The 27,770-nt window shown below is 36.0% G+C and overlaps 1 protein-coding gene across 1 annotated transcript in view; it reads left to right on the forward strand.

Annotated features, from left to right (window-relative positions):
• Nucleotides 1-9,452: 9,452 nt before the first annotated feature.
• Nucleotides 9,453-27,770, forward strand: part of LOC121422095 (beta-1,4-galactosyltransferase 5-like) — a 41,460-nt gene continuing 23,142 nt past the window's right edge. The window contains exons 1-3 of the mRNA XM_041616910.1: nt 9,453-10,130; nt 23,685-23,825; nt 27,284-27,478. Of these exons, the coding sequence (XP_041472844.1) occupies nt 23,696-23,825; nt 27,284-27,478 (325 nt within the window). The 5' untranslated portion in view covers nt 9,453-10,130; nt 23,685-23,695. The remainder of the gene's footprint in view (nt 10,131-23,684; nt 23,826-27,283; nt 27,479-27,770) is intronic.

A 27,770-nucleotide genomic window follows, 5' to 3' on the forward strand; every position in this document is an offset into this window, starting at 1 on the left:
AATGCATTCAAAGTGCAAATGCAACAAATACTTTCATAGATTATTCATGATGTGCTATTCTAGTCACGTGGTCTATACAATTTCTGCATCCTGCTATGTAACGCACGCTTACGTAATATCTTGCTATGAAAGCTGCCTATCATAATGAAATAAATGAAAAGGCCATTTTGACCAAAAGTGCCCATGAGCAAATACCGGATTGGTCTATTCGTGCAGGCAAAAGCAAAGTATAGTCCATTTCACATAGGCCTATGTTTTCTATTTTCCAGTCCCCAAGACGGTTCATCTGACGTTGTCATATACGGTTATGATGAGAGGTAAAGAGGTTAAATGACATGAAAAAATTGTAGAAGTCATTATTTTAATATTTATATTAGAACACCTACATGGATTTAGGGCCTAATGTATAACTCCTTACTGATCATAAATATCATGATAACGGACAAGCGTGTACATAAGTCACGTTGGCTGATATATGTATATTTACTTTGAGAAATATGAATGATTTAAATAGATAATGAGATAGAATTTACAAAAACACAATATTAAAATGAACGAGATGAGAGAAGAAAAGGCAACAACAAAAACAAAACATGTTTCCATTGAGCTTAACCCATCATAATGAAATTCAAGTCATTTGCATTGCATTATCATTGTATGACATGAGACTGATTTTGAATTAAAATATAAGCTACATTATAGGTAATAGGTCTAAGAGCATACAAGGGTCCTGTGGTCTAGTGGTTAGAGCATTGGACTCATGATCGCAAGGTTGTGGGTTCGAATCCTCGCTCTGCAAATGCCTCTTCTTTTATATAAAAAGACCCGATAGTAATTTCTGTCGTCTGAAAGGTCGGCCAGTGTCATGACTGTGCCTGATTAATCGCCCTATCACACGATAAAAAAATCTTAATTTGAATGACGAATTTTTAGCACGTGTGAAACCAAACTAGAATCAAGAACGCGAATCACAATCACGAATTCAAATTATACTCCAGTAACGTTTCACTCAGATTACGGTACGAATTTCCATGTGAAAGGTCCAATTATTCTAAAACGAGTCGCAATCATCATTTTCAAGATTCGCGTGTGAAAAGGCCCTTAATTTGCCGTATTTTCCCCCTATGTACCTGCAATTAGCTGTCCTGCCGGGTTACCGCTACGGAAATTACAAATATAACAAAAAGCAGAAATATAATAAAATCTATACAGGTAAAAAAATATTGCTTCAGAAAAAAGAAATACACGATCAATATATTTGATAAAGAGATAAAGACTGGCATAATGGTATAAAATGCACGATTCTAGACAAACAATATGAAATGAAGATAAAAGAGGGAAATGTAGTAATGAAATAAATGTATGGCAAAGTGACTTATTTCATGATATATTCAAAATAGACGAGGTATTGCAGAGAATACAAAACATGAAAATTCAGTCCGAAGGTAAAATAACAATTGCTAGTAAGGAAAAAATAATATATTTGAAAAAACCTGAAATTAATTAAGTTCAATGGTAGTAATATTACATGGATATATATATTTATTTATATACATTTACTATGTATATATGTATATTTATGATTTATTTTTCTTCTACATGACACTAACTACCACATAAATATAACAAATATATATTGACAATAAATCAGGCATATATAATTTACCATAATATCAGTAGCAGAAGATGAATTGCAATTGTAAGCAAAAAATGCTTGAAAATATGGCAAACCAAAACATATATTAATTATATAATCATATATGGGCAGAATGGATAATTACGAATTAATAAGTATAATATATATATATATATATATATATATATATATATATATATATATATATATTATATATATATATATATATATATATATATATATATATATAAATACATATATGTAAACAAACAAGCCAACACTTTCTATGATATATAATAAAAAAAACAATGATAATGAAAAATGAAGATGATATATTGTATTTATGTATGGTTTAGAGTTTCATTGTTTATTTAAACATGCTATGTATTAATCGTACAGGCAGATGCAGCCATGGACCACAGTTTTTGTGTCGGCGAGCCATGATAATTACTTTCCATTAAATCAATGGCTATCACATATTTAAACGAAAACGGCTATCGCGGTGAAATGGTTTTTATTTTCATGAGAATATCGTGAACCTGTAAACGGAGCAAAATTAAATGTCAAATTCGCATTCATTCATTTCAGACAGGTCCCCTCCCAACCCACCCACCCTCAACGCATGGCTTCGCACATTGATGTAGGAGTCAGTCAATTGAGATGGACCTAAATTACTAATGACGAGTGAACACAGTGCTATCGATTCTGGACTGATATTGTAGTGCATGCAGTCAAGGTCAATTTTGTGTGTGTGTTGCAATTTCACCCTGGCGATAAGTTTGGTTTATATAATAGCGGGGGAAAAACAGAGAAAATATTGGTGAACTGGTGAAGGTTGGATGACGATTCATCAAGAGAATTATGGATTTTTGACATTTTGAATATTTGAGTTTTTTAATTGGCGTCACATGCGAGAACCTCCCATATATCATGTAATATAAATTACATATTCTTTAATATTTTAATGGAACATAAGGAAGTACTCTTATTATAGAAGGATGCATGAAATGATGAGCCTGATCCCTGATGTATCCACTGCACAAATAAAGTCATTATTTTCATATTTATAAAATTAACATGTTCGGGGGAGGGGTGATATATATATCTCACTGCTTATTGATTGATTGATTGATTATTGTTTTCTTCTGCATCCATAACATTCGTATAATACATTTTTCATAACATAATTAACATTATATGTTAGCATTTTTGGCATGAATTATAAATAAAGAGTACTAAAAAGATAATTCCAGACAAAAATTATTAACTATATGATATAAAGGATTGTCATCATAAGCAGATTGCTTGAAAAAATGACAATCCCAAACTTATACTAATTGAATTAATTAATACATTTATAAAGCAGAATGGGCATATATTTTCAATTACGAAACATGAATTCATGCAATATTTTAGTATGAAGATGGAGATGATAAAGCTGAGGGTGACGGTGATATGATGATGATGATGTTGATGATGATGATAAGGAGGAGCTGTTCGTCTATGACGTCACAGAATCAAAATTATTACTATAAACGCATTATTATTTTATTGTGTTAACGAATATTCATCAAATCGTCACCAATATACATTTCCAATTTCTCTCTGCATTTATTAAAAGCAACTTGATGTCAGGGTGAACTTCCCCTTTAACGATGATAACCAAGATCGGAGTGATAATGGTCGAAGTCGATATGGATGATATCCTATGCATACTTGTCAACACTGATGAATGACGAAAAAACGGACTCAGGAAGGGAGTGGAGCAACGGTCTGGCATAACTGGATAAATGACGGGCCAGTTCGTCTTTTTTGTGTGTGTTTGCACATCTCCCCTTAACACGTCCGCCTCATGAATATGTATTTGTGCCAACTACCGAATTTTCGTGCACTCCATTTGTTTTGCGTCATTATCCCCCGAATTATATTGTTATGCATTCCTTACTTTAAAGGAAGAGTAACTGACCAAAAATGAGAAAATCAGTATTTAGCTACAATCTACTATTAACTGATAGTATTAGAAACATTCTCTTTTGAAGTTTACCCTTTGGGGCAGTCAGCCGAATTTAAGATCTGCCTTTCGTATGGGTATCTTCATTTCTTCGCTGTATGGGCGGGGGGCATTTGGCTTGTGCAAGAGAGTTTTCTGTGACAGAGGGAAAAAAATCAATTTGAAAAATGGAGAGTGCATGTTCTTGACGGCTGTGAAGATAACTTTCGTAAACCAGCTTGACGTTATACCAGCTAAAAGCTGTCCTGTCGAGTTTCGACGAGAGCAATATTATTTACCGTCCATTTTGTGTGATATTTGATGAATTCTTATCAACTATTTAAAAAAAAAAAAATCTGTAGAGCGGTAGAGTTGGCAACTGTCCCGATGCGAAAAAACCGGTGAACCGCCGTTCCCGTTGCTAAGCAACCACTGATACAAATGCATTGTTGTTGAGGGCTCGTTACTTAATTGTGATGTATTATTCACAAACACTCTCCCCATGAAAACCAATATTGCGCGCTCGATCAGAAGGTCGAACTGAATAAAAGCTAGTTCATATCATTATCATGGAGAATGATACCAGTATACATTTTCATTATCTGGATGGTAACTGTACGGTGCGGCCCACAGAAAAGGAGACCCGTCCCTGAAGTAAGATGTCTCATTTAATTGCGTGTGTTTCGATAAAGAATTTACATTAGTCGTAGGAATGGCCTTTCTTCTGATTCGAGACCAAATACCTTCTGAATTGTTCACACGTTTCGGAGTAAAAACAATAAATTTGAAGACATTTTAGAAACAACTTGCGTCGAATGGGCACCCACTCTCATCAATTCCTGGTGAAAGAAACTTAAAGGACAGGTCCACCCCAACAAAAAAGTTGATTTGAGAAAAAGGAGAAAAATCCAACAAGCAAAACACTGAAAATTTCATCAAAACCGGATGTAAAGTAAGAATGTTATGACATTTTAAAGTTTTGCTTAATTTCACAAAACAGTTATCATGGTTATATGCACATCCTGGTCGGTATGCAAATGGCAGACTGATGACGTCACACACTCACTATTTCTCTTGTATTTTATTATATGAAATATGAAATATTCTAATTTTCTCCTCCTTGTCAAGTGAAACAAAGTTTCATTTCTCCCTGATCATGTGGAATTACCATTGTTTTAACATTTTATGGTTAAGTTAAGTTGGTCCTTCTTGTCAAATCTGTAAAAATTGAAACATTGTATTATTCAAACAATAAAATACAAAAGAAATAGTGAGTGATGGACATCATCGACTCTCTCATTTGCATATCACCGAGTTGTGCATTTAACTGTTTTGTGAAAATTAAGCAAAACTTAAGAATGTCGTAACTTTCTTATTTCACATCCGATTTCGATGAAATTTGTATCGTTATGTTTGTTTGATTTTTCTTTATTGATTCAAATCAACAATTTTCTGGGGTGGACTTGACCTTTAACAAAGAACAAAACATATATGCTAATGACCATCCATTTCTGGGCGCACGGTCGAAAGTCCAAAGAGTTCCTCCAACAATTTTCATGCGCAACTTGATTTTCAAGTTAAATTTTTAACTATTCTTTCTCATCTATGCTTTAAACATTCATATTGGGTATCAAAGTGGAGGGGAAAATGTCTATGGGAACCAACTAAAAACGTAGGTTTTGTATAGCGCACGTATCAACCTTTTTAGGTGCTCACGGCGCTCCTAATATAGGTTTTTCCAGGTCAAATTTCCGCAGATTGGAACCAATCGTCCATACAGGTATTTCAAATGTCCGTGTTCATTAGCAAATGTCCGAATAAGAATATGGATGTCCGATTAGGGATTTCAAATGTCCCGATTGGGGATTTCAAATGTCCACGTAGGTTCAAAGTGTCCATATAGCTAAATCGAATTCCCGATTAGGGAAATCAAAAGTCACATAGGGAACTAAATGTCCAATTAGAGAGTGAAATATCCCAACTGGGAAAACAAATGTCGTATAGGGATCTCAATTGTCCACGGTTTGAAATAATGATGACTCGAACGTGATAACTTCATTTTTTATCTTTCGCTTTTTCATTTTCTGTCACTCAGTTTTCCCTTTTTCTTCCTGCTCGATCTATCCATTTGTTAGGCAAGGGATTCACCCCCTCGTTTCAGAAATTTGCTGACCTCCTTGATTTTTATCCTTATTTTTATTTATTTATTTATTCTTTTTTTTGGGGGGGTGTCATTGCCCAGTATGTTTTCATCATCTCATTTATATATTTTTGTATACATTTATATATTTCTTCCCTTTTCATTCTACCCTGCACCTGTTTTGGAGCCGTTTATGCATGTCTTGGTGAAGATGGAGCGCCTTTTTGTATCAGGCTCTTTTCTCTTCCTTCCATTCATTCCATCTTTTCAACCTTTCCTTCTCTACTCATTTGTTATAGGAAAACAAACAAATGTCATATAATTATTTCAATAGTCTCTATATATATGGGTGTAAAATTTTAAGTTTCTTGCACATTCTGTTGTTTATTTACCAAATAATTACATTCCTTCCATTACATATCGAACGCCACACAACATGATCTACACACAAACTAGGGATATTATTTACAATATTGTTTACTCCAACCCAGAATATGTAAATCTAAACATTGCATTTAATTTCATAATTCATATGAAAACTCATTTTGAGGAAAAGTTTGATCCTTACAGTTATGAAACCTATTTAACTCATAAAAGTAATTGTTTAATTCTTCTTATAAAGTATCAGTTTATATACAGATAATTTTTTTTTCAGTCTCTCACCGTTCCCAAACATGTAATTCATCTTCTTGCAAGCACAAATGAAAATTATTTATATTTATGTCTGTGTTTTTATCATGAAGATATCTACAACCTTATTTTTTGTGCCATATGCTAAATCATCTCTTCTTGAAAATGTATGTTAATTCAAAACGGTTACATTTCATACACTCATTTGCATTACCTGAGGCATAACGTGCAACAATCTTGAATGCATTTAGAAATCCTCTTAATAATATTTTGGTTATTCAGATAAACGTCTTAGACGATATGATTTTCAATGTTGGATTTAATTTTAATTACTTTAAGTCGATTTGATTAGATGGGATGTGTAGGGTGTATCTGACTCGATAAGAAGTAATTACTTTGATAGGCTCACTCAGGCAGGGTAGCCATTTTAAATTCTTGTTGTTAAAAAAAATCATTATTATGCAACTAACCTTGATTTATTAAAAGTATCTATCAAACAATGGTTATGTCATATTTATTAAAAATTATTCATATTTTTCATCATTGGTTAATTATCTTGTTTTGGACCACATATGGAAGACTAGCATAGTGATGCCTCTACATTTTCTATGTTCGATGAGAACAGATACTTAGACATACCAATCAATTTCAACGCATTTTCCTTAAAATAAATGTTATTTATGTTACACTCTCGGTATAAAGCATGTTTGTTTCTGATAAGCTTTCAATAAATTTTCAAGTATTTTTCCCCTTTTTCTTTCAATAAACTAAATTGTAATTAGTTTTTACCCTATTGTTTGATTAAGCTTTACTACTGAACAGAATTTCGATATTTAATGTGTACATTTGCCATACATTATAAGAAGAATGCTATCTTTTCAGCATTAGCAAATGGACATTTGAATTACCTAAACGACATTTGATTTACCTATGTACGACTTGATGTCTTAATTTATGCATGATTATGTAACATTTGCTATTGAACGGGTATTTGAATTCCATATGGACATCTTATTTACCTATAAGGACATTTGATTTGCAAGATGGACATTTGATTTACCTTATTGAAAATAAATTCTATTGTGCGGACATTTGACTTCTCTAAGGACATTTTATTCATCTGTTGGGATACAATTATGGCTAATGGGACATTTGAATTCCATATTGACATTTGAATTACCTAATCGGACACTTGCTCTGACACGGCGGACATTTGACCTGGAAAACCTATATAAGGGTGCTGATTCATCTATGGCAACGCGCATGCTTCGCTTACTCATAATTCGAGACGCAAATCATGACTATTCATATTGGGGTAATATAATAGACCAGTTCGTAGTTACTTCATGGACAATTTTGGTCAAATGACCTTTCATTTCTTTCATCATAATAGGCAGATTTCAAAGCAAGATATTACGTAAGCTTGCCTTACATAGCAGGATGAAGAAATTGAATAGACCAGGTGACTAGTATAGCACACAAATGAACGCTCAATGAAGGCATTTGTTGCATAACTTCTTTGAATGCAATTCTTAGCATGTTGCACAATGTACTTTGCAAATTGTGAAATACCAGTCGTTCGTGGAAGTATTGTCGTTTTTTGTGGATGTAAATGAAAACGACAATTCAAAAGAATGTATGAATAATCAAGACATCAAAGTTGGTGCCTATCTCATTAGATTTTAAAACGCCATGTCACTTTAGTACAAATGACCTTCTTCTGATCATGCGTAGAATCTTTTGATCATGCGCAGAAAGGAACTACGAAATGGCTTATAGTTCTTTAGTTTATAATCTATGCGGAGGCAGCAGTTATTTTCTTTGCTGTTATGCTGAATGCAAGCGATACGTCTGATGTGGCACAGACTACGAATTTTATCCACAATTCGTAGTCTTTACCACATCGGACTATCGCTTGCGTTCAGCATAACAGCAAAGACAATAACTGCAGCCTCCGCCTCAATTTTAGGCTAATAGGCCTTAGGCTGAGATCTATATCTAGATCCAATTTTTAAACAATCATCAAATTGCCATTCATGCTAGGCTAAGCTTTGGCATTAACTTTATCCCAAATCTGGACCTGTATAATGCCTGCAGCTGATTGAACGACACAGTTAACTTAGAACTGGTTTACGTTTACTTACGCTAGACTAATGAGCTTGGTAGCCTTAGAATAACATGTCTAGTCAGTATATAGAACTTATACCACAATGGCCGATTTCGAGCACTGGAAATTAAAAACTAGATTATTGGTAAAGGAAATGATCAATTAAATTTGGTTGATCAAGAGAGTTTACTCGGCGATTGCAACATACGCAGAGCCACGCGTTCATATAAACAGTTACCTGCATATTCTGCGCACTGACGTCAATTTGTACCTGCCGTATAATAAGTATATCAGAGTCCATCAAGATCTAGAACTAGAGACTAGGCTAGATCTCAACTAAATTCATTAAGATCTAGGACTAGTTCTATATACGGACTAGACCTGTACACACGCGTGACCAAATTATTTCCAGACACCCCCTAAACGAGTTTTTATCTGTGTGCAAATAACCCCCTAAACAAGTTTTTCGCGGGCTTTATTTACACATTTCGGCCCCTAAAAAGTTGTCACCAAAACATGACCCCGGGGAAAAAACTTGGGGAAAAAAACATACCTTAAACACGTTCGGCTATCTTTTTAAAAAAAAGTTTTTTTTAAGTTCTTGCAAATCGGTGTTTTTTATATCCTTAACGAGGGGGAGGGGGTCGACTCGCCGTACGGCCGCCGTAGAGCAAATGTGAAAGAGCTATTACCAAGAAAGGAACATTTCACAAATTTAACTCACTCGATCCATGCTCGATCTATAATCAGGCTCATTGTTATTTTTTCCGCGGGGGGGGGGGGGCGGTGGCGGGTAAAAAGATTCCAAGCCCGCACTTACCCCTTACCTATGACAATGTTTGAAAAGAAATAATGTGTACTTCCTTCTTGAAAGACTAATCCGGAGGTCCGGAGGTTTAGAGTTAATATGAATTTCCTGTTCATCACGCTCGGGCCCGGCCACACCATGACTCCACTTCCTCACAAAACCGAGACCAAGAGCACTACGTGCAACGCTCAGTATGCATGTGACCGGATATCGTTTGGTGCATTTGGGTTTCATTGTGACCGTGCTTTACATACATAGTTTCACGTTACATATACCCGCATATACCACCAAAACGGACAGAGCAGACAGACTGAACAGGCGCAAAGGACAGCAGCATTCCATTGCCTATCGTGAGATATTATACATATCAAAATATTCAGACGCATGACCACTAGTTAATGGATCACTGGTTAGTTTAAAAAGATAAATGGGATTCGGTCAAGCTCTGCATGAGAGAACGCCTTTCAACGATATCATGCGTTTTGAGAATTCTTCATCCGTCGAAAGCATTCCGACCCGAGGATTCGCCGAGCCGTGCGATATAGAATAAATTATTTGTCTTAATGAAAGTACGAGTGGACCTCTCTCGAGTCTCATTCCACGGATTGTCTTTTCTCCTACTCGGGGTGGAATTAAGTGTGTGCGTACACAACAGATTAAAACATCGACAATTACCATCTATCTTCATGAGCTAATGCTGCTGTAACGGTAATTATTGTTCCAATGGTTATCTTCGAATTGGATTAATACACACGCTATTGCCTACTGGATCAAGTACACCGGAGCCGGCATTAACCCCAAATTAAGCACCAAAAACAGGTAGGAATCCATTAAAAAATTGTTTTATTTCATTATATTTCTGCGCGTTAGGTGCTGCCTCTTAATGCACATTTGTTTCTCTCTCTATGCAGGCCTATAAGCAATTTCCTAAAGTATGAGGTTTTGTTGAGTAATTAAATTCTATTTGATTGAAGAGATATAATGATAAAAACATCTTCGAAAATGATATTGAGTTATTGAAACAAAGTAAGATAAGTAGTTTTGCATTATACTATCAAAACGTAAAATCCCAAAGGTTTTGCATTTGTAGAATCCCTTATTTTTCTCTTCCTTTAGACCGGAAGGTGGAGGAGGGGGGGGGGGGGGGTAGCCAGACCGTGCTAGAAAGAACACAATGTCACACAGTATCATCAAAGTGTGTTCTCATAGTGGACTATGGGAAAATATTATTTACTATTTGAAAATGTCAAAATTCAACAGTGTGAAGATAATAATAGTCAGTTCTTATATAGCGCATAACATTTATGAATAATATCTCTATGCGCTTCCAAAGGACTTGGATATTATTACCCTGGCTGTAGCTCAAGCAGCTTTTACGCGCTCGGCATATCAAGGAATAAATTCCTGCCAGGTACCCATTCACCTCACCTGGGTTGAGTGCAGCACAATATGGATAATTTCTTGCTGAAGGAAAATACGCCACATGACTGGGATTTGAACCCACGACCCTCTGTTTCAAAGTCCAGAGACTAATCCACTGGGCCACAACGGTCCACAAGATATTTTCACACTGTGGACAACTTGACAGTGTGACTGTTCACAGGCGTGTTCACATGGTCGACTTTGTGAATATGTGATGCACACGGGTTAAATGCTCACATTTAAAGGACAAGTCCACCCCCAACAAAAGGTTGATTTGAATTAAAAAAAAAAAAATCCAATGAGCATAACAGTGAAAATTTCCGCGAAAATTTCATCAAAATCGAATGTAAAAAAAGAAAGTTACGACAATTTTAAGTTTAGTTCAAAGGGGAATTTCACCCATCATGCGTGTCACTGAGATGTGTATACGGTATAAACTGTTTTGTGAAAAATAAGCCAAACTTTAAAATGTCATAACTTTGTTATCAGACATCCTATTTTGATGAAATTTTCAGCATTATGCTTGCTTGATTATTGATTCAAATCAACATTTTTCTTGGGTGGACTTGACCTTTAACAGTGTGAATGTCATTTCCCATTGTAATCCACACTGCGGCACACACTATGGAACGCTGTGTTCTTCCCAATAGGGGAAGTTGTTTTGAGAATAAAATTCATTCACTATATGACTATACGCTAGATAAAAACAAGCACGAGCGTTAGCGAATGATAATAGTTTTTCCTCTCCAGAAACCTCCCCTAGCTGGCTAACAGCGTAATAATGACTAATGCAAATTAAAAATATGTGTGATATATTTAGAGGAGGCAATTGCCCAAAATCCAATTTACGTTCACGTTATCCTATATATGGAACTATTATAGAGATGGACATTCATCGATCAGTTCATGAATTCACTAATACGTGACTGTCATTTTACTCCGATAGACATTCTCTTCATATTTGTCTACCTACTGTGTTTCGTCGTCAATAAGGCCATGAGTTGAATGACGCAGGTCGCTATCGGACATAAATATTGCACAAGTTGTATGATATATCACTGAAATCCTGGAAAATCGATATGCACTTCTGGGTCCCGTCTTACAAAGAGTTACAATTGATCCAATCAATCGCAACCTTATGGAAATCCACCAGTGTCATAATTTTTTCTACAGGAAATTTGCACAATGTCCTTGGTAAACAAAGAGAAGCACAGTGAATTTTCAAGGAGCTTCCAACACATGTGTTGAAAGCTCCTTGGAATTTTCAAGAAAACAATGAATGCATGAATATAAATCATAGTTAGAAAAAATATTTTGAACAAACATGCATAATAGATGTTGACGTTGCTGGCCGTCCATAGTTGCGATTGATCAGATCAATCATAATTCTTTGTAAGTCGGGACCCTGGTTTACATTTGATTATCTTAGCTCCTCGCGTTCTATTTGGGGAAATGAATGCATATTTTAAGATAAAGACAATATTGTGATTGAGTGCTTCTTATTCATAATCCCTTTTGTTAGTTGCTAGGTTTCCTCCTAATATTCCAGAGGTATATCTATACGTATAGCACGTAGAGATCGTGTATCTTTCATTGTTATTGAGGTCATTATGTGTGTGCGGAAGTTTGCGGATGGAATGATAACATATTTTATATCACAAACTCGTCTGCTTCTCAATTTTGCTGGTGCAAATCTTAAGTACGTTGGTTGAAAGGCATATTCTGACACTGGAAATAAGCCAACAAAAAAAAGAGAAAAGGGAAATATGTCCCTTTGTAAATAATCAGATACGCCTTGGTATAATAGGGGCCATAGGCGGCGGAAACGGGGGGGGGGGGGAGTGTCCCATTTAAATTTGAGATGGGGGACGATCCCCCCTAAATTTTTCGTTGATAACCTTTTTCTTTGCTTGGATATTTTAATGGTTCCCCCTAAAATTGTTGGCTTCCGCCGCCAATGAGAGGGGGAGTGGGGTAAATATTCTGATACAGGAAATCAGCCATCAAAAAACAAGAAAAGGGAATACTTTTGTAAATAATCAGAAACGCCTTGGTATAATAGGGGAGAGTGGGGGTCAATAAGGCCACCTTATTCATATTTTCTATTCATACCTTTTTATGCTTATCCGCAGAAATTAGTTGTCTAATATTAGGTCTACAGTAAACATATATTATCCAATAAAAATGTGAGATCTTATCAATCTTATTTGCATATTAATGAGCATTAAACTTTGTTGTCAAGTGGTCTTATATACTGTAAAAATAATATTGAGTACAATTTTAACCAGCACGAGGGTAATTATGTGTCCAACCAATTTTTTGCAGTATTCCAACCAATGCGGGAAGCTTAATCTCGAGTAAGGTTAAAAAATAAGAAGCAATTACTTTCGAATGGGCAAAATTTTTCATCACACTGGATAAATAAAAATGCCCATTGTTAGTTGCACACAATCATGGAACATGTTTACCCATTTTTTTTAAGTGTAGTTGATTAAGAATATCACTGGCCCCGAAAATTTTATCAGAATCAAATGTAAAATAAGACGAGGTATTTGAAGTTTCCATTCCCCACTTCAAAGTACACACGCCCCACAGTGTGCGTCACAGTGCGTTCACAGTGTGCAACACGATGTGACACCACCTACACACTGTTAGACTATGTGATTACGCTGTGGACCGTCACACTGTCGACGTATCCACAGTCTGAAAATATCTTTACACTGTTGAATTCGAGTATTTTAACAGTGTGATTTGATATTCTCACATCGTCCACTCTGTGAACACACTGTAATCACACAGTGTGAAAATATCTCCACACTGTTGATTTTGAGTATTTTAACAGTGTAAATAATATTCTCATTTCGTCCACTCTGTAGACACACTGTGATCACACTGTGTGAAACTGTGTGGAAATGTTTTCACACTGTTGAATTCGGGTATTTTAACAGTGTAAATAATATTCTCAAATTGCCACTCTGTGAACACAGTTTGACCACACTGTATGAAAATATATTCACACTGTTGAATATTGAGTATTTAACAGTGTTAATAGTATTCTCACTTCGTCCACTCTGTAGACACACTGTGATCACACTGTGTGAAACTGTGTGGAAATGTTTTTACACTGATGAATTTGAGTAATTTAACAGTGTAAATAACATTCTTACATCGTCCACTCTGTGATTACACTGTGGAAATATCTCCACACTGTTGAATTTGTGCCTTTTAACACTGAACAATGTTTTCATATAGTCCTCTATGTGAACACACTGTGATCACACTGTGTGAAACTGTGTTCTTTCCATCAGGGTTTATTGTCACACATCAGCACATCCTGGGTTGAACATGACTTGTATGTAGTATGTATGAATGTGTGTATGTATGTATGTATGTATGAAAAGGGGAATCGATGATGATTACACACATCTGGTATTTCCGGTATGAGGTTCGTGATTAAAGGTAAATGCCAGTTTTGGTAACGACATCAAAATGAGTTCGTACAGAATCCAAGAAATTACCACCAAAGTGTCTGTTTGTATAAATGAAACATACGTGCCGAAGAATTCTGGAAGAAATTGTGTAATTGGCAATTGCTGAGAAATCAGCAAATAAGCATAGGATTCGGGTCAAGCGTCGGGCCCGACACTCAAAAAATAAATTATACACTGCCCCACGTGCACTTATCTGTGTTAGTGATCTTCAGCGTGAACGTTTTTCAGCGTAGATTTCAAGATTTCACAAAGTTTGCTTTATGAAAATGTACCAGATCTAGATCCTCGATGATATACTGACAATTAAGTCTTGTTTTACAAACTTTCTCATGAAATCAGTGTTTATACTGCAACTACTGGCATTTCTATTTAAGAGAAAAATATTACACGGGCCTTGATGGAACAAACAATGCTTTATACTATTATTATCTTTTTTAATTCCTAAAATTATATGTATGCTATTTTTGTTATTTAGACTCTTTAGTTATTTTTGTAGCTCCTGTAGATGGTACAATATTAGTTTATTATATTTAATTGTAAGTGCATATAAAATTAAGTATGTATTAATATGTGCCTAATAAATATAATATTATTAATAATAACAATAATAATGAATAATAATATAATATAGGATTTGTATAGCGCACGTATCCACCGTGCTAGGTGCTCAAGGCGCTCCTATATTACCCCGCATAAGTTAGTCTATACCGATTCTGGTGCGCATAGCTTTTTGAGGAATTTCTTCCTGCCGATACCCATTATCATTATTTATCATCATTATTATCATCAATATTATTATTCGGGAAAAACTTAAAATAACCTAGAAGGATAGAAATGAAATACGAAGTGAATTAATTGGCTCCATCATTAATATGTCTCCAATGCATGATATACATACACATTAAAACACCATCAACCTTTTCTATATAACACTGTTAACTATATGAGCCACATAGTGCTTGTTTAAACAGTTTAAACAAGTGTTTAAAATCTTAAATTTTAAATATTCAATTCTCAATAAATAATAATAATAATAACGTTTTATTTACCCAGGGTAGCCACTTCAGTTAGGAAACTGCTCTACCAGCGGGCCCTGTATAACATTATATGTTATTAAGCATTGCTTAAACTTTTAACCAACTACTGTAAGGTACATGTAGTAAACAGTGTTGAATTAATATAACTTTAAAAGCGTTTTACTGTGTAAAATAAGCGAAAATCTTATAGTTTCAATGAAATATTTAGTGTTCCATATTCAACTCAGACTTTGTTGATGTGGACTTACAGTAACACGGGAGGCCAATACAGTCACAAGGGCGTGCGATTTTTATACACACATGTCCAATTGGTATATCACAATTCCGTGAGTCGGTACATTACACTACCCCCGTGACTATATAGCCTTTGCTGTACATGTATTGTACATCCGTTGTGCAGGGTTAAAATACAGTCCCCGCATTAGTTTACGGACCTAATTAAACCTTTCAAATTTGACTCGGAACAAATTTGAAAAAAAAAACGATCAATGGCTTCATTGATGCATAGGCCAATAACGTTATGACTGTCACCAAAGTAATTAATACAAATATTTTAACGTTTGCGCTTCGTATGTTTATCAGATGCGTGATAATTATTGTAGAAAACAAAAAGCCTTGTATGATCGTGTGTTGAGCTAACTTGATTTTTATGTTTTATAATCTCTATTCTCAATATTATATCATCCTAACACTGAATCAGAGATTTAATCGAATTGTCCGCAATACCATCCCTTAACATTTTGGACTACGGCAGTTAGATATCTCAGTACAACATGAATGACTCCGTTACATGTACTTGAAATGCAAACAGTGAGATTAGCCCTTGATTTACCTATGTTGTCATGGCAACACGGATGAATTACGGAAAGAGGTTCGGATATGGTACTCATCCTATAGACCTATTTGACGTGGTTGTTCTGTTTTCGATGTTACACGCATGGACCTATAAGAAAATAATAGTCGCCATATCCTAGCTGATTATGTTAATGATAACATACAACTGTTTTGACAATAACGGCTATATACCTCGGCGTATCTTTTCTTTTTAGAAAGGAATCTTTTTTCCTAGTCTTTGCGTTTGTTGGCTGATATTCTGTATCAGAATATACCTATCGATCAACAAGCTTTAGATTTGGAGCTGCAAAATTAAGCAGACGATTTTTGTGATACAAAATTTGTTTTATCGATGGCACGTACACTTCTGCACAGTGACCGTGGTGACCTAAATAATAATAATAATAATAATAATTGGCATTTATATAGCGCCATCTATCTAGAATTATTATTCATACAGACAATTTTAGAGCCCAAATACAAGTGTTATTTTGTTGGTGCACTCGACCCACTTAAAAAGTTTGTTGAACTCGCCTAATATTTTTTTCCGAGGTGACACAATATTGAAAATATTGGACGACTAGAAGGGGAATTCTCGAAATGTACGCACCACTCATCGCGCGCGCATGCAGTTTTCAATGGCAAATGCGCACTGTGTGTAGAACTGTGACTGCAGAGTGATGAACAATTCCTATTAAATTTTTTATACAGAGACTGCAGTAAATCTCTAAATGCAGAGAAAACCAACAACTGTTAGGAAGTTTGGAGTTATATTTGCTTTAATTTCATTTTATCCTATAATAATTTGAATATATATTTTAGAAATTGAGGCACAGGAAATACTATTTTTTTGCATGATAAATCGAGTGCGTAGCTTTAGGACCCCTTCTACATCGGGCGGCGAAATTAAGAAGTTTTCGAAAAACACGACGGGATTTTCGTATTAGTGAGTTTTGTAATATTTTCTACTTGGTTAATGATCTTTAGAATGTTTGCCACAAAGTAGTGAAATATAATTTGTTGAAATATTAAAATTGGGACAGTTTTTATTGTTTGAAAACAAAGTGCGTAGCTTTAGGTCCCCCCATCATACAGCAGAGTCAGAGTCTTAGGGCGGGAGGGTAAGTTAAAAATTATTTGCTAAAATTCTCTGTATGAATAATAATCATAATAATGGATGTCCCATTTTTCGGTCAATACAAGGGAATATAGGACTCGCTTTGCAAAATATTGGACTCGTCTTCGACTCGTCCAATATTTATGCAAAGCTCGTCCAATATTTCCTTGTATTAACCTCAAGGCCATCCAATATTATATAAATATTCTATTCCGAGGCGCGTTTTTTATTATTTTTATTATGTTTTTTATTATGTGGAGCGTTGTGGCCCAGTGGATAAGTCTTCTGACTTTGAAACAGAGGGTCGTGGGTTCGAATCCCAGCCACGGCGTAATTTCCTTCAGCAAGAAATTCATCCACACTGTGCTGCACTCGACCCAGGTGAGGTGAATGGGTACCCGGTAGGATTAATTCCTTGAATGCATGAGCGCTGAGAGGCAGCTCGAGCTAAAGCCGGGGTAATAATAATAATAAAAGACCTAAATAACGAGAGTTACACGTCCCCTACAAGCTGTATGAGCCATGTTCCTCTGGAATATTATGAGGAAATTTCTAAAAATATGTGATCATGAATCATATACAATCAATCCAATCTCAGCCTCTATGTCTTGAAATGTTCATACATTTTCCAAAATAAAACCCATGTAACGTAAGCATTTGTAAACCAGAACAGCACATTGACTTTCCAGTTTTTAAGTGATTTATTATCCTCAGCTCGTACAATTTTTGTGCAATGTTAATTCTAGGGGCAGAAATCCCTCCCCAAAGGTAGGGGGAACAGGGACTGGACAATTTGACAAGCAAAAAAAAAGTTATCACCAAAAAAGTAAGGTCATCTCGTCCAAAATACATGTTTTATTTCCATTTTGAATGATGCATTTCCTTCCATCATAAAAGACAAAAAATAGTAAGGGGGACTTTGATATTGTGCCCCCCATACTATTTTCGGTAGGGGGGCGCGTCCCTCCTGGGATTTCCGCCAATGTTAATGTCTCATCACGATAAGCTTCTGTTAACTCATTTTTTGGTCTAATTGACGGCAACCATGATGGGATCGCAAAAAATGAAATAAATAATACAGGATTTGTATAGCGCATCACGCATCCACCTTGCTACGTGCTCAAGGCGCTCCTACACCACCTACATCACAATGGATGATTGTGAAGAGAAATTTAAACAGATGAAAATGACGGTTAGTGAATTAATTAGCTAACCGATGAATATCCAGCTGTCATAGGTCAATGATGCATGTAAGTGTACCATTTCTAATGGGGGGGGGGTCTAGTATAGGTAACATAATATAATATATCCATTGTCATAGCAACGCACCTGGTGGGTGTGTCATAAAGCTGTCCGTAAGTTAAGAGCAACTCTAAGAACGACTGATGATCATTCCTTACGCTCGAAATAATCACCAATGAACATTTAAGGTCAATAGCATTTTACGATCAGCTTTATGAAATGGCCCCTGGTGGGTGTTTCATAAAGCTGTTCGTAAAGCTGTTCGAAATACTGGTTGTCCTTTACCCTTTCTTGTGGTAAATGGTATATTGAATTGGCGATGGTTTAGCGCCTAAGAAGGGTTCACCAGTCGTTATTAAATCGCTAGACTTGTGTGTTAAAATGGCACTTTTGAAAAATTCATAAAAAATAAATGTGAAATTAGAGGGTGGAGTGTTTACCACCATTAGATAGGATATATATCTGGCATTCCATATCTGACCAGGAAAGGGTACCGTAGCCAGCTCATTTTAAAAATAAATCGCCATTTATGAAGATATCTATGAATGAATCAAATTCATCGACTGAAACAGTAAAATAGCCCTAATTAGTCCTCCAGTCAAAAAATAGTTCCAAGTCACTTTTTTATCTTCCCAATTTGGGCGAAGGAAGTTCAGTAGTTACCATTTCTAGAATCAGTGTTAGATTTTGAATCATATTCATACATTTTTGTCAATCAGCAACATCAAACTGAAAAAAATTGAATGGGTTGGGTCGAACGAATATCTTGGGCCCTCATGATGTAATTAGGCTCATGGCACCTTAATTTACAATCAGCTTTATGAAATGGCTCCTGGTTCATTGCATAACACATTGGAAGTGCTTTTATTCTTCTTTGGAAGCCCGAAGTTATGACCTTTTTAGGTTTTGTTTAATTAAAAAAAACAGTTATATGCACATCCTGGTCAGTATGCAAATGAGGAGACTGGTGACAAAAAGTCATCATACACTCACTATTTCTCTTGTATTTTGTTATATGAAATATTCTAATTGTCTCCTCATTGTCAAGTAAAACAGTGAATAATTCCTTGGAATTGGCATTGTTCAATATTATATGGTTCTGTCGTGTTGGTCCCTATTGTCAAATTTGTAAAAAAATTAAATTGTATAAATTCAAATAATCAAAAACAAAAGAAATTGTGAGGGACATCATCCATTGTCCCATTTGCATATTACTGAATTGTGCATATTATTGTTTTGTGAAAAAATAAGCGAAACTTTGAAATGTCATAACTTTCTTATTTTACTTCCGATTTTGATGAAATTTTCAGCGTTATGGTAGTTTGGTTTTATCTATTTACTCCAATCAAGATCAAGGCTGAAAATAAATAAATCTATGTAACAAAATGAATAAAAATTAAAATTTCACTGCGCAAAACGTAGTGTCATAATAAATGGCATAATCTGAAAATAACAAAGTAATATAAGTTTTAATTTAGCATTGAGAAAACAGTTATACGTACGCCGTCAAAATATACACATGTAAAGGTGGGCTCATGATGTCATGTTCAAACCTTCCTTTTTCTGTTACATGAAATCAAAATTATTTGATGTTTTCAAACAATCGCCAACCGGGAGGGCGGAAAAATAACTTTATCTACATTTCCTGAAGACTTCTTATTGATAAATATCTTCCTAGATAAATTGTTCGAGCGCGAGCTGAGAAATTTTGATATTACGATCTGAAAAGGAGAAAATTTGACAGGAAAAAGATCACACCTTTTCAATGATTCGAGCTCGAAGTGCTTGCTATCTTGAATTATTTAATATTCCGATCTAAGACTATTCGTAGGAACTCATGAAAAATATGTATCCCATTAATTAATTGACCTAATGAGAGTGCGATTTTTTTAATATATATTCAGCCCTGAAGACGGGACACGTTAAGCACTTTTTGTAATCGTGAACAGGATGCACGTGTTAATAAATATTTTAAACTATTAATAAATGCGCGCGCGAAGCGCTAGTCGAAATTGTATGTAAGGTAATACGAAAAGGTGATTTTAGGTAGTTTCTGAGAATGAATATAGAAGTATACATAAAATGCGAGCACGTAGAGATGTGAGTTTTGACAAATAGACCTGAAAAGGAATATTGTTCCAATGGTGGACAAAACCTAGCTGTTACAAAAGAAATAAAAATAAATTGGTCTAGTCGTGTAAGTAAAATATTCAACCCACTGCAAGAGAGAATTTCATATAAGTATGACAAAACAGACAAAGAGGAATATATTCATTTTCACATTTTTTACAGACAGGTCCGAAATAGTTGAGTCATAACTAGGTTTCCGGTGTGTCATTGCAGAAAAAAACAATAACCATTAAAAACATATAGGCCTACCACCTAACGTGCCTAGTAAATAAATTTATACGGTTTAATTGCAGATGACCATTTCAAATTTGCAATATTGACGGCCATCTTTAATTTTTTATGGGGAAAATAACTTTTTACCCAAATACCATGGATATTGCAAGTATTCATTACACAATATTGCTCCTAATGAGACCAGTGTGCCTGTGACAAGAGGTTAGCTAATCTCTTCTCACAGGCGCACTACCGAATTGCGTCCTGGAATTTACTTGTTGGAATATCAATGTTTTGCTCTAGTATATCTACTGCAATTACTTCATCGCAATTCTCAATATAGAGAAAAATTAACAATTACAACGAGTCTTTGCTGTAAACTCAGACACCAATAATAATATTATATGTCGCTATGAACTTTTGGATTTTGGGTACATTGTACTGTTAATATTTATAATAAAGTGGATTCAACTGAATTGGTTTTCGCAATGATCTACGACTTTGTTTACAACCCCTTTCTGTTCTTCAGATTTGGAGTGTGAACATACGGCCACAATCAGAATTATTTGTTTGCATGCTCTTTTCAAAAACAGTAATGTTAAAACTACCCCGCCAGTGTTTAACTCTAAGAGGACTGGGCTATTTGAGATATATTAGGACGGGGGCATGATGCCCCCCTTCTGATCTCTTCCGCCGTTCGTGCGATCGCGCCGAAATTTGGCACGCACATCATTTAACACATAAACTTCAAGCCAGTATTAAAAGTATATCTGAAAATAATTATTTTACATTTTGTTATGAATAATAAAGTAAATTTATTCATGAAAAACATTATTTGCATATATTTAACACCCAATTTCACTTCAAGTTTTTTTCTTTTTCCCCCAGATGCCATCTTTGTAATCTGATTTAAAGGATTCAACAAACAGAAATTACGAAAGCCAATTTTTTCCTTATGTATTTCGTTTTTCGAATTTATTACATATATTTTTTTTAGCTTTTGTTTTTCATTGTTTTTTTCAATGGAAATTATTGCAGACCATTTAACAACTAAATTAAACCCTAAACTAATTATGCATACCAATTAGAACAAAAAATAATCACCCTTTTATGAATTTCGTCTCCCATAGTCTTTGTAAACAGATTATAAAAAAAATGAACCATTTTCGGCATGAAATTGTCTCGTAAAAAGTCAGGTGCCGTCGCGATGCTGTACCCGTATGTCGCGAATTTGGTTTCAAAAGTTGCGCGAAAAAGCCATAAAATTATTCGGCGCTATCTTTTTACATTTCAGAAATAATGCACGAAGCTTTGAGGGGGGGGGGGGTCATGGCAACTTCCCAATCACTGTTGGGTATATCCACATGAAAGAGTAAACCCCAGATATATTGATCCCAGACTCGGTGAAACTGTTCGCTTCTTTAGAAGTTGAAAATCGCTCCATTTCCCGATCTCAATTTTCCAGTAAAGAACCTGAGTTTTGTACCCTGGTCAAAGAGTTCCTCTACTTCTTTCCTCCACTTTCTCTTTTTCTCCCAGGTCAATAGCTGTCAGATCATCTGTGGTAAACCCCTGAAGACCGTCCAGGTGGGAGTTTCATGCAGCTGTTCGTAAGTTAAGAGCGACTTTAAGAACGACTGGTATCCTTTCTTACGCGCAAAACCTCGCCAAGAAACGTTTTTATGTATATTATTTACCCCAAGAAAGGATCACCAGTCCTTGAAGTCGCTCTTAGCTTACGAACAGCTTTATGAAGCGGCCCCCCTGGGCTTGTCTACTTTCTTTCAGGATTCTTAGTTTGTCTCGATATGAAAACATCTTTACAAGCACATGTGGAGGCTTATCAATCACTGGTTTGCCATATCTCTGGCCCCGCTCGATGTTTATCTCTCCAACCCAGTTGAACTTTTCTCTCAGTAGCGTACCTAGGATTTTCCAGAGGGGGGGGGGGGCAAATTCGTCCGCCAAAAAATGACCAGCCCCTCCCCCAAAGAACAAAAGGTCTTCAACCGCATGTTAAGGACATTTCGCACCAGAAAAAAAAATTGACAAGCAAAAAAAGGGGGGGGGTGGGTCTTCAAGTTCATAGTAGGGGGCCATTGTGGCTCGTCAGGGATCAGTTATGACTCGTCAGGGGGGGGGGGGCAGGGATACGTCTCTTTGTATGGGTTGTGACTCGTCAGGGGGGCAGTCTGCCCCCCATAGGTACGCTGGTGGTAGCATCTTAACCTTTTTCACAGTTTTCATTTGGAGACCTTTCTATTCCAACTATTCTCAAATTGTTCCTCCTCGGGAAACGTTCCTGCTTGCTGATACTTTCACGTTGTTTCCCGACTGCAACTTGAAGTAAACCCATCTCGGATTTCATCTCCTCTTCTTTCTGTTCCAATTTGTCTTAAGCTGTTTCTAGTTCTGCTATTCTCCTAGAGTTGAATTCAGTTGAGGCTGCGAGATTAATTTCTAACTGATTTTGACCTCCAACCAAAGTTTCCAAAGTTTTACAGACGTATGATTCAAAATCATCATGCAAACTATCGCGAGCCTCGTCCCCCGGAGATACCGGACTAAGCCCGATGACGGTAGCCTTGTAAAGCTAGTCTTCACATAAGACACATGAACTTTCTGTTTAAAAGGAGCAGCATTCTCAACACAAGTCATTGACTTGGGCTTGAGGCTGAATATTCAGATTATTTTCCCTAAGTGAAGGGTTTGCACAGCAGAAAATACTAAATCCGGGGGTCATTTGGTATGCAGATCCTATGAACATAGTATCTGAAAGCGCTATATAGATGTTATCAACACTAATCATGCTAATCACCAGGTTGTAGCAACTGTTTCCCCTTTCATTCCTCTCTTAACGACACCACCATTTTCTTTAATTTCCCAGAATCTTTTAGAATGACGCTTCAGGGAAGTCAAACTGCCTTTAAAGTAGTCCTTGTCTTCTGTCTATGCTGTGTGGCGGCTCTCGTGGTAGTACTCTCGATAACTACCGACTCGACGGGATTAATGCCCTTTAAATCTCCAGGTAAGTTTTTAAAGTTACACTTCGTAATTCTGAAGGTTCTTTATTCCGAAGGTTCGTAATTCCGAAACACGTAAATTGCCTATACCTCGATGTTCGATAATCCGAAAACGAAATAAAGTTCGTTGTTCCAAAAAACGAAATAAAGTTCGTTAATCATTTCGTTTTCGGACTAACGAACCTTCGGAATTACGAACCTCATTTCGTTTCGGATTAACGAACCTTCGGAATTACGAACCGCACTTCGTTTTCGGACTAACGAACCTTCGGAATTACGAACCGCACTTCGTTTTCGGACTAACGAACCTTCGGAATTACGAACCGCACTTCGTTTTCGGACTAACGAACCTTCGGAATTACGAACCTCATTTCGTTTTCGGACTTACGAACCTTCGGAATAACGAACCTTCGGAATATCCGAACCTTCGGAATAACGAAGCTTCGGAATTACGAATGTATGCGGCTTTTAAGAGCAAGCTCTTTATGAACATTGGGACGGGGCAGATGGCAGCTGTCCCAATTTTTTTTTCAAGTATATGAAAAGGAGAGGAGAAGGGAGAATCAAAAGTTGAAAAAAGAGAGGTCCTGGTCGTGTAACTCTGTAAGTCCCCAGGTACAATTCCTGGGATTAATAATTTGTTTGTTAAATGGGGCGGCACCCATCAATATATATATATATATTAAAAAAAGGGATAAAGCAACAAGGCGCTATTTCGAGGCCCCACTTAAAGGACAAGTCCACCCAAACAAAAACTTGATTTGAATAAGAAGAGAAATATCCAACAAGCATGACACTGAAAATTTCATCAAAATCGGATGTTAAATAAGAAAGTTATGACATTTAAAATTTAGCTTCATTTCACAAAACAGTTATATGCACATCTCGGTCAGTATGCAAATGAGGGAACTGATGACATCACTCACTCACTATTTCTTTTGTATTTTATTATATGAAATATTTTGATTTTCTCGTCATTGTCATGTGAAATGAATTATCATTCTTCCCTGAACACGTGGAATTTCATTATTTCAACATTTTGTGCTTCAGGCAAGGAGGTCCTTATCATAAAATTCATAAAAATGGAAATATTGTATAATTCAAACGATAAAAAACAAAAGAATTAGTGAGTGAGTGACATCGACTCTCTCATTTGGGTGTAACTGGCTCGTTCATATGACTATTTTGTTAAAAATAAGCAAAACTTTGAAATGTCATAACCTTCTTATTTTACATCCATATTTTGATGAAATTTTCAGCATTGTGCTTGTCTGATTTTTCTCTATTGATTCAAATCAACATTTGTTTGAGGTGGACTTGACCATTAATAGTACTCCGAAAACGGGCCGGCACCCATCGATATAACAAAACTGGATATAGCAAAAAAGGCAGCGCTATTTTGAGGCCACAATTAAAACTAATCTAAAACAATGAGGTCCAAAGTACCTGTGTACGGCGGTTGGCCGTTTGCTATGCGAGGATGTTAGTCTGTTCTCAATGACAAATTTATATTTATTTTGTTAACGTTACATGATGATTCGTATTTTGCTTGTAGCATTTCACCAATTTGGGGGTCGCATAACCCAACACTTCCTTGTTTTACGAATGTACGTACCACGGGACATTTTGTTACGATGACGACGTGAGTAAACGTTGCAAGCCTCGAAGGTGTGTGTGTGTGTGTGTGTGTGTTAGAGTATGTGGGTAGGAGGGTGTGTGTGTGAGGGATGGTTCTGGATGCTTGACACTGTCTGACAAAGTTGCGGTCAAATGGGGGCAATAGACCAGTTCGTAGTTACTTCATGGGCAATTTTGGTCAAATGACCTTTCATTTCTTTCATCATGATAGGCAGATTATATTACGTAAGCTTGCCTTACATAGCAGGATGAAGAAATTGAATAGACCAGGTGACTAGAATAGCGCACCAATGAACACTTAATGAAGGTATTTGTTGCATTCCTTCTTTGAATGCATATCTTAACAGGTTGCACAATGTACTTGACAAACTGTGAAATACCAGTCGTTCGTGAAAGCATTGTTGTTTTTTGTGGATGTAAATGAAAACGACAATTCAATAGAATATATGAATAATCAAGACATCAAAGTTGGTGCTTATCTCATTAGATTTTAAAGCATCATGTCACTTTAGTACAAATGACCTTCTGATCATGCGTATAAATCTTTTGATCATGCGCAGAAAGGAACTGCGAACTGGCTTATACGCCCCGCAATACGCTTTTTATGTTGTTAGTTGGTAAAATTAACGGTCTCGTGCCTAGACCTTGCCCAGACCATGATCATAAACGCATCGGTTGTTCAATTTATCTTGCCCAGAGAATGTAGGTCTTCTTGGGCTTGCTATGAAAACTCACTTTACCTTAGTCTGCTTTACACTCTGGTATGCAATTCGCCTATACCAATTAATGCCCAGACAGTGTGAAGTATTTCTGAGAAATTGGTAGCTGCAGATTTTCCCAGGAAATTGAACACCTTAAAACAAACGTTATATGTAGACAAGCGTGATCCTTGTACTAATTTTTTTTTACTGAGGCAGTTTTCATTTGGAATAGAAATGCTTTACCATGTTCTATAATAATTTCAAAATAACAATAGGTGCGGGTTTGCATGAGTTGCACTCCAAACTTTTCGCAAATTCTCTTCTCCATTGGTAAACAGACCACTTATTGTTGTACTTTCCAATTTCAAGTGGCATGTACATCATGCACGTATGACATTCGTGGGTGTTTTTTATTGCAAATCAAATGATAAACCAGGTGCTCATACAATCATATGGTTTACTCATTAATTACATTGGAAATGGCGTTTTTTCTGTTTCGTGCCTTTGTCTTAGGGCTTTTATCTATTGTATTCATTTAATGTTGATGTGATTATTTCTTTATCGTTTATCATTATCACTATTATTATTGTTATCATTATTATCATCATCATCATTATCATTAGTATCATTACCACTCTTATTGTTATTATCAATTTTGTTATTGTCATTTTTATTGTTACTACTATGATTGTCATTATTATCATCATCATCATTGTTATCATTGCCTAGTCTGGTTGTTATTCTAAAAATATTTGGTGTTAGTACATTGTACGTTCAATCTCCGTGGTGTAATGCCAAACACCTTAGGATATTTCTTCTCGGGACAGCATCTGGTGCCGGGTTTAATACCCCAGTTTTTCTTTTAATGCCCCAGTTTTTCGAGGGCTGCAATACCTTTGGTGTTACGTTCAAATTATGTGTTGTAATTTTAACACCTTGACAGTATGTGCTGCTCTCGGGACTGGTGTCGGTTACTGTTTAACACATTTTTTAACACCTCAGGCGTTACATACACAGTCTATGGTATACCTTAAGGAGTGGTCCTTGACACCAACCGGTATAAGTTTAACACTCCAGTTTTCGGGTGTATAACAACACCATTTAAAAAAAATCTTTATTTTCAGGCTTTTCCAGAAGTTCTATCCGCTCAAGATTCAATTCAACTTACGCACCACAAACCGAAAGCGGTAATCAAACTAATACCGGAAGTTCAAAACCATCAACGTCTATTGAGATGTCATCTGAATCGACATTGAATGTCACAGGTCAAGATAATTCAACGGAACAAGCACAGACCAAAGCTGTAAAGAAAGAAAAAGGTGAGATTTTCGGGGGGGGGGATTCAAGCAGGGAGTAATAATGGTACTGGGGGCCCGTTGCAAAAAGAGTTGCGTTTAAATGAAAGCCAAACAATCAATCGCAAGTCTCAAATGCGCGCTGTTGATTGGTTGATAATCAAGTTGCGCATGATTTTTAGAGTTGCGATTGATTGCAACTCTTTCTACCCCAGGACTCATGGGGCAATCACCCTATGATACCCCGATGGTGAAAAAATAAAAACGCTCGAAAAAGTCAACGAACTGTTGCATTATCTTACTATCGAAGAAATTT

This window comes from Lytechinus variegatus, chromosome 9 (genome assembly GCF_018143015.1).
Source record: "Lytechinus variegatus isolate NC3 chromosome 9, Lvar_3.0, whole genome shotgun sequence".
Classification (NCBI taxonomy): Eukaryota; Metazoa; Echinodermata; class Echinoidea; order Temnopleuroida; family Toxopneustidae; genus Lytechinus; species Lytechinus variegatus.